The following is an 8,627-nucleotide window of genomic DNA, read 5'->3' as shown; positions in this document are numbered from 1 at the left end:
GAGTCTTGCAACGCAGCCCCTCTCCAGTGCCATCAATCCAGATATACATGGCTTGGACCTTGTCGCCCTGAGGCAGGGACATGTACACCTGCTTGATGCCTTTGTTCAAGTGGGAACTCGCTGAGGTGGCCATGGTGGAAGATGTTCTAAGGAGAAAAAAGTAGCTTTATCAATATGGATTCTAAACTGCTCCCCTGCAGGAACGGGCTTAAGATACAGTCTAAAAGGGAGTTGGCAATCCCCCTCTTAGAAATGAACACACCGAAAGATACCCTTTTTATTTACTCTCCTTTCAGAGAACTTAGGACCAAGGCACTGGTAGTAACTCATCTATTTACACTGTGAGGCTTAGCTACTGCAGATAGAATCCCACCCTCCCAAGCTAGAGTCTATTCTTGTGATTCTTTAATTTCTACTAGTGTGATCATTCTATCCCTCAGTATAGCCAATATAGAGCATTTTAATTATTTATTTGGTGCAGGGTCTTGATACACAGCAGCTCAGACTCTGTCTCAGCCCCCACAGTGCTGGGATTACAGGCATGCGCCACCACATCCAGTGGCCATCATGGCATGGGCCAGCACAGCATGTGGTCCTTGCACTTGCCAGGCAGGCACTTAGACCACAGAGCTACTTCCCCAGCCCAAGGTAGGGGATTTGAAAACTAAACTGATGATCCAGGCATGGTGACACACCCTTGTAATCTCAGCACTCAGGAGGCTGAGGCAGGAGATCACTGGAAGTGTGAGGTCAGCCTTTACATAGTGACCCTGTCTCCTAAGAAACAAGCAGCTACTAAAAAGAAGTGAAATAAACATTCAGAGATAAAATGTCTATCATCTCCCAATACAAGTAAAATCCAGAAAATACAGCTATTGTTTTCCTTGAGTCTCCTCTGAGCCTTTCATCCCTGTGGTCTTCATGGAGATCCACACTACCCTCAAAAAAACAAAACAAAACAAAACAAAAACACCTCCCCAAAGCTTAGATTGGAGAAGAAAAAAAGCCAGTCGGCTAGAACATTTACTCAAAAGCTGTGGGTTGGTTTTGCTATTACCATTACAAAGGTGGTTAAAAATAGTTGTTTCAAGTCAGTTTCAAAGGTAGTCTTTTAGTAATTTTCACTGGAATGATATGAAACTCTCCCTTCAGGACAAAAGCTCAGACTCAAGCACCAAAATGACAATACTCTCTTGAGATTCCCTTAGAAAGCCTCTTTTAGTGGGAAATTCCCACTCTGAATCAGTAAGATCGCTATTTCCAAAGCTCTGAGACAGCCTGAAGACTACAAGCTACAGTCACAAACCGCTGAAAGAAGAGAATCTCTGAAGCCACAAAACCAGCCTCAACAAAAGAGGAAACATCCCCCGCCCTCCGTGGCCCAGTGTGGCTGGAAAGGGAACATATTGTTCTCTAGCGACTTGGGCAACTTGTGAAGCACAGTGGCAATGTTTCTACGGGCAACCGTCCATGTTTGGCCAGCTGTAAACAACTGCTTCTCCCAAAGCCTCACCCAAGGGGAAGGGAACCTCGCTAGTCAAATCCCACACCTTTGCCTACTGTCTAACCAGATCCAGTCATCAGTCCACCTTGCACCTCTGCGTAAAAGCCAAGCCAACTGCTGAAACCTTCAGTGTCCACTGGAAGCTGTCTCAACTCCAACATCAAACTACAGGTTGTGGATCTTTCATTTTTCGTTGGGACCAACTGGAAGGCAGCAGCCTGTGCACCGTAACCAACTGTGCGCCGTGCCACTGCCACGGAGGTACCAACTTCAGGCAGGGAAGGAGTCGGGGATTCCGGGCGGTTTCTGCAGCCGCTGGCTGTGCAGGGTCCTCTTTCCGGCCCCTCACTCACCCCAGCCACAGAGCGTGCACCCCGTTGTTAGGGTTGCCCTCTCTAGCTCTCCTCCTTTTAGAGCTGTGCTCGTGCTTCTCGCTTTCGGGCTCTCGAGGCTCCATACACTGAAGTTTGCCGGAGGAGCGCTTTGGCGGGGGGGACCCGGAGCGCTCGGAGCAGGAGGTGCTGCAATTGGCGGGCGGGTGGTTTAGGTTCATAACCTTGATCTGAGTCTTCTCCCCGTAGTTTCCGGGGCAGGCGACGAAGGCCAGGCAGGTGGGAGCTTTCACGGCCCAAGAGTTGGGGCAGTCTTCACCTTCGTCCGGGGTTTTCTTTGTGGACGTGCGGCCGGGGGAGCATCCCCGCTTTCCGCCCCTGGGGGAGCTGGGGTAATCCACCTTGAAAGCTGTCCCTTCCCACCGCCGCGTCCGGGAAGCCGGCGCCCTCCCTTCGGGCCGGCCTAGACTCCCGGCCTCGCTCAGGGGGCCATGGCTGCACCCTGCAGGGCAGGCTGGGGGGTCCGAGGCGCCTGCTGCTGCCCGCCCAGCCTCACTGGGGCGCCCCGCGGCCACGCCAGCGGCCGGCGCTCCATTGTTCCGTCACACCGCGAGGGCCGGGACCACGCCACCGACTAGAGCCGCGCTCCGACGCAGGCGCCTAGGAGACCCCGGCCCAGCGGGGCTCCCCACAAGGCGCCGGGGCAGGGGCGGGCGAGGCGCCAGCGCCGGGGACCCCAGGACCCGCTGGACCCCGGCTCTCGCCACCCGGGACGCAGGCAGGCCTGGGGGCGGCGCCTCCCCGGGGCGATCAAAACAAACCACCATCACCCCGCCGGCGCCTTCCCGGCCAAGCGATGGCGCGCGCGCCCTGTCGCCAACCCCCGGGTGGGGGAACCCGAGCCCGCGCCGTGCGCGAGCGCAGCGGGCCGAACCGAACGGGCCGGGGCGCGAGGAGGGCGGCGGGCACCGCGCGCTAGCTTACCCGGCAGCGAGCAGGAGCGAGGCAGCCGCGAGGGCGAGGCAAGGAGGGCGTAGAGAGGCCGAGGCTGTGCTCACGCGAGCCGCGCTGCGCCCATGCTCAATCCTGCCGGCGGCCGCAACCCGCTGCCTTTATCCGCCGCCCGGCGCCGCCCCCCACGCCCTGATTGGCTCGCGGCGGCCTGGAGCGCTGGCCCGGGAGCCGGTGCCGACGGGCCCAGGCGGCCATTGGGCGGGGAGCGCTTCGGGCGCCGGGAGGTGGGGGCGGGGCGGGGCGGCGAGCCGGGAAGAAAGAAAGAGGGGCGCGGGGGAGGGGGAGGGGCAGGGCGGCTCCCCCGGGCGCTCCGCCACCCCAGGCCGTGCCCGGGCCTGCGGCCCCGCGACTGCCGCCTGGCCCCCGCCTCGCCGCCTCCGTGTGCCTAGGTTTGCGAGGAGACCTCCCTGGTCAAGCAATCCAGAAGCAGAGAAACCGAATCTGCCCTTTGTGTGGAAGAGCCACGCGAGGCGGGAGCCGGGGAGCTCCGCGCGGCCGGGGCCAGGCCGGGCGCCCTTGGGGCCTGCAGGGATCTGGGCTCAAGGCCTGGAAGCTCCCCTCCCTGGCTCCCTGGGGGGCTGGGCAAGTGAGCAGAATTATGGGAATGCATTTTTAAGCGAAGTGCTGTGTTTCTGAAATTCCGTAAAAACTGTTCTGGAGGGCAGCAGAAAATCAGACTTGTCAGCTAAGGCCTCCCCTCCTAGGTCAGGCCGTGGAAATCTTTTCAACCTCTCTGTGCACCTTTCCTTATCAGCAAAATAAAGTCTCTCCCGAATGACCTTCAGAGCCAAACACCAGAATTGAAGTTTCAGTGTGCAAACTCAGCCCTAAGGGCGGCTAATTCCTTAAGGGCATGCTCACTCGAAAATTAAGTTTTTCTTTTCTTTCAGCCTTTCTCCAAAGGTTGGGGAAGCATGTTTGTGAACACCACCTTGAGACAAATCTTCGTCCACGTGCACAAAATCAAGCGACACATATGTTGCCGTCCACTCTGTTTTTGAGCACTCTGTTTTTAGTGCCTGAATTCCATTTGATGGTGTCTCACCATTGCGTGTTTTTTCAGGAGTCCTGGTATTTGAAATTCTGAGATTTTTCTGTTTAAAGACCCAAGAATTCACTTCCAGTGCCTTTAAGTGGAAAGGAGTAAATTTGTTCTTCTGGTTATGCTTTGTACCACAAATATGGAAAAGAAATGTTGCCTGTGGCCACACACCCAGAACGTGGCTTCTGTGGTCAACATGCTGTCCTTTTGAATGTGTTTAATGCTGTAGCGCTTTCAGATGATTCAAATAGGTAGCTGGGGTATATTTTGGAATGGACAAGGCACCTTGCAAATTTCTTGTTAGATTTCAGTGCTACGCAGTGAGGCATTATAACGTGGCTAATGAGGGGAGCCCTCAGGTCAGAAAAAACGTAACTTCCCATCTGACCATCCCCTGTGGCCGCTTTGAGTTGGCCAAATTCCATACCCACAGAAAACTTCACTTTGCTTGCCTATAAAATTTGGAAAATAAAAACAAACAGGGAAAGCAACAGCTACCTTACATTTTATAGGAATTTATTGTTACAGCATATGGATGGCATATGGTGTATGTCAAAGAGTGGTATCTGGAACACAATGTTTAGAAAATAGTAAAACACACACACACACACACACACACACACACACACACACACCGGTTTTTGAGACTGAACCCAGAACTTTAGTTATATCCCTATTTTTTTATTTTGAGACAAGACCTTGCTAAATCACTAAGTTGCCCAGGCTGGAATCCTCTGTGAGCCTTCTGCTTCAGCTACCGAAGGTGCTGGGGTTATAAGCATGCACCACTATGGCTGGCTAATAATTATCATTTTGATAGATCAGAATAATTTGAAGAGATTGCAATGTTTCTTTCTCCATAGTAACTCATTAAAAATACTTGCATAAAAAAAATACTTGTATGACTCTGTAATCCTCCACCTTGACTGAAAGTTGGCTTAGAACTAGTCGCAGAGTGAACAGACCTATGCAAGTAGAAGGGAAGACATTTGTTCTTTTGTACCTCAAATATGCAAAAAGACTCTGATGGAGTCTTCAGAGAGTTCAGCAAGAAGCAGAAGAGAGGAAAGGTATTGATCTCCAGATGCCAGATTGCCAGAACATAAACCAAAGCCTTCTGCATGCATCGTCACCAGCACCTGACATGGGCATAGATTTTAAGCTTACAGCCTTTCTGCCAGGTGGGTGCCAAGTTCCTTTGCTGCACAAAGGAACCTATCTGAGCAATGGCTTTGTCTCCATATTCCCCAACAACATCCCATGTGAATGTTCAATAAATGTTTGTCGACCACACAGACGAGACAGCGGCACCATCAAGAGAACACGTGCTTCGGGTTGCTTTTCCGAGAATGGAAGTGAATTTGCTTTGATCCTTTCATGTGACCAAGGGCGGCGTTTGTGAGGGTTAGGAAGGTAAAACATGACCGCTGACTCAGCAGTGGGCAGGAGGGCTTGCCGCCTTGGCTGTGCCCACATTTACTTAAGTAGGACCCAGATGCATGCAGCGACTGACCAGGGGAGGGCAAGAGTGTACTATGGAGAAAGCAGAAGGAAGTCCTTAACTGGCTCACACCCAGAAACTCAGGCTGCACTTTTCAAGAAGTCTGAAGGGTTTCCTTCATCCACTAGACTTCAGGGTGTCTGCTGCCCTTTCTTGTTCTTCCCCTTCTTTCTTGAATTGCCACCACTCCTTTTTATACATGCACGCACGTGTGCGCCATGAAAAGAGCATTAGGATGCTGAAACCCATGAGCTTTTTAGGCTTTTGGCACACACAGTATCAAAGCCAACACTATCTCACGTCCTTTGAAGTCATATTTTCTCTCTCTCTCTCTCTCTCTCTCTCTCTCTCTCTCTCTCTCTTTCTCTGAGTGGAGCTGCTATGCCCCAGAAGTGGGCGGAGTGGGAGAGCAACATTACAGAGAATGACTGTGTTCCCAGCCTAGAAGAAGCTTGAGCTGAACACCTGTCTCTCCCTTCATCCCTTCCTTCCTTCCTTCTCTCCCTCCTTCCTTTTTTCCTTCCTCCTTCCTCTTCCTTTTCCTCCTGCCCTCCTCTTCTCTTTCCTCTTTTTGAAACAGCAACTCACCAGGATGTCCAGATTGGCATTGATCTCAGTCTTCCTTCCTCAACCTCTCAAGTAAATGGGGTTACAGTCTTGTGCCACCCTGCCTGGTTAACTCCATTGCTTCAGTTTTGTTCTACTGCCTGAAATGAAGGCCTTGGCATGGGTGGGCTTTTCTGTGGGCTCTCACACCATCTCTGCCTTTTCAAGGACCGGCCCACCCCTGCAGGTATGAAGCCCTTCATCTAGTGTGCTGAGAATGCTTTGCCAGGGCCTGTACAGCTGCTATGCACTGGAACACAAAATCAGTGTAGGGCTTAAATGAACCCAACCTTTACATCATGACATACTGTTTGGAATATGGAGTTTGCCCTATAGATAGATGAATGATTTCATTTAATAGTGAGAACTTTAACTTAGGATAAGACACACAAAAGAGATTCAGGATTAGGGAGTACCCTGCAAACCCAACACATATCGTGAACTTGTTGGGGTTTTTTATAAAGCAGCATTGGCTGATGATGTCTGTTCTCACGATGGTCTTCAGAAGCCTGTCACGGTACTGCTGAGAAAGCCGTTTGGCAACACTGATGCTAGAAACAGGATTGGGGGACCCATGATTCCCAGCGTGCCCCGAGATACCTGTGACTGCTTTTCCAACAAGGCCTGAGTGAGCCATGATCTTACTGCCCCACCCCCAGACGTGGTGACCAAGATGAAGATGCAGAGGACCATTGTCATCCACCCACACTGTCTCCACTACATCCGCAAATACAATCGCTTTGAGAAATACCACAAGAACATGTCGGTGCACCTGTCCCCCTGCTTCAGGGATGTCCAGATTGGTGACATCGTCACAGTAGGTGAAGGCAGGCCCCTGAACAAGATAGTAGGCTTCAACGTGCTTAAGGTCACCAAGGCCGCCGGCACCAAGAAGCAGTTCTGGAAGTTCTAATTTCACCTGGCCACCCTCCAAAGGGAATAAAGTTATTTTGACTCTTGAAAAAAAAAAAAAAAAAAAGCAGCATCAATCCTTTCCAAAAGGATAGACCATAATGGGTATCTTAAACAGAACCAATACAAGTGATTAAAAAGAAAAGGAACAACTCTAGAAACTTACAGCATTATTCTTAAAGTATATTTTAGGGAAGAGCTCTAGGTGGCCAAGTTTCCAAATTTCATTGCACACAGGGAAAGATTAAGTTATACTTCAGTAACCGAGCTCTGAGCATGGGAGAAATGGCTGTATTTAGATCTCTTGATTGTGTGGTACTCATCAGAGAGGAGATTTGACCTTCAACTCTCAGCTGTCTCCCAACCAGCTTGTGTTTTTTGGTTTTTTTCTGATTTGGTCTGTAATACAAAACAAAGGAGAACACAGGGTCTCTCACTAAACTACATCAACTCTTTATTTTTTACTTTGAGATAGGGTCAAACTGAGTTGTTAAGTTGTCTACATGAAGCTTCAACTTGAAATCCTGTGACCTGGGCCTCTGGAGCGGCCAGGATGATAGGCATACACCACCACACCTGGCTTCCAATTTGGGTTGTGTTGAACACTCACTGAAATCTCTCAAATATAAGGAATACTCCATTTCCCACACTCCACATTCTGATAGACAGTTTGGGTCAGTCTGAGCTCTACCCCATGTCTTGTCTCTACTAGGAAAATGCTTGGAAAGTTGGGAAGAATCAAGTTTATCTTCTCTCACAAGGAAAAATAAGCTCCATTGGGAAAATTAGAGCCATACAATTAGATCTTCACATTGTTTTTTCTTAAAAGATAAATAACTAAAGCCTAGGAACTTTTATGAAGCCCCAAGAGAGAGGCACTTCATAGCTTAGTGTGCTTGGGCAGAGGCTGTATTTCCTTGATGGCCTGTACCTGACCATCTCAGTCCTCCTCCTTCTGCACAGAACATTGATCGTTACTCTGCCTCAGTTTCCTCAGCCTGTGTATGAAGTTCCTGGGCCACAACTTCTGAAATGGGAAATTTTATACCATACAACTTTGGAGAGTGTAGAGTACAGGGATCAGCCAATTTCCTTCAGAATGCGATGTCGTGGCCCACCCAGTGACTGGTGCATAGTGGGCATGCAGTGTGTGCCTTCTTTGTGAATGAATTAGATTGACACAAAATAAATGCTGCAAAAATAAATGCTGTATAGCAGGCTGTCTGCCATAACTTGGGAGGGATGGGGGTGTAGCTCAGTGATCAAGTATGGGCTGAACACATTCAAGACCCCAAGTCCGATCCTCAGCTGCCGTTCCTTCCTCCCCAAATTGCCAGGGTGAAGGAGTCTTTAGAGATTATTTCATACATATAATCATCTATGCCTACTTTCTTTGTTTTGAGAATCTGGGATTATGTTCTTTATTCTTAAAGGGTACAATGTCTCTCTTGGTTTTCTCAATTGACTGAGACATTACTGAAGCTTATTTAAAAGTTTATCCATGTGCAGTGGTACACACCTGTAATTTTAGCGTTCAGTGGGTAGAGGGGGACCAAGGCAGGAGGAACCCCAGGAGTTTGAGGCCAGCCTGGGGGTACACAGTGAGCACAGTGAGTTCAAACCCAGTTTGAATTACAAAAAATGAGATCTCTCTCTCTCTCTCTCTCTCTCTCTCTCTCTCTCTCTCCCTACACACACACACACACACACACACAC

The 8,627-nt window shown here is 50.1% G+C and overlaps 2 protein-coding genes and 1 non-coding gene across 3 annotated transcripts in view; 2 read left to right on the top strand and 1 right to left on the bottom strand.

Moving 5' to 3' along the window:
• Glul (glutamate-ammonia ligase) overlaps positions 1-2,937 on the bottom strand; it is a 6,864-nt gene extending 3,927 nt beyond the window's left edge. Inside the window, exons 1-2 of the mRNA XM_023703600.1 lie at positions 2,821-2,937; positions 1-146 (exon numbers count right to left, since the gene is read on the bottom strand). Coding sequence (XP_023559368.1) covers positions 1-133 — 133 coding nt within the window. The 5' untranslated portion in view covers positions 134-146; positions 2,821-2,937. The remainder of the gene's footprint in view (positions 147-2,820) is intronic.
• A 3,533-nt stretch (positions 2,938-6,470) lies between these two features.
• On the top strand, positions 6,471-6,557 carry LOC111813256. The gene has a single exon (XR_002818558.1). It is a non-coding gene; the product is annotated as a small nucleolar RNA SNORD35 (small nucleolar RNA).
• LOC111813253 (40S ribosomal protein S11-like) lies at positions 6,494-6,912 on the top strand. The gene is made up of 2 exons (XM_023703599.1): positions 6,494-6,516; positions 6,633-6,912. Exons 1-2 carry the CDS (start codon positions 6,494-6,496, stop codon positions 6,910-6,912), a joined length of 303 nt encoding a protein of 100 aa, XP_023559367.1.
• Positions 6,913-8,627: the final 1,715 nt, after the last annotated feature.

This window comes from Octodon degus, unplaced genomic scaffold (assembly GCF_000260255.1).
Source record: "Octodon degus isolate 3935 unplaced genomic scaffold, OctDeg1.0 scaffold00176, whole genome shotgun sequence".
Classification (NCBI taxonomy): Eukaryota; Metazoa; Chordata; class Mammalia; order Rodentia; family Octodontidae; genus Octodon; species Octodon degus.
The sequence above is the reverse complement of the archived record's forward strand: the minus strand, read 5'-3'. Positions and strand labels throughout refer to the sequence as shown.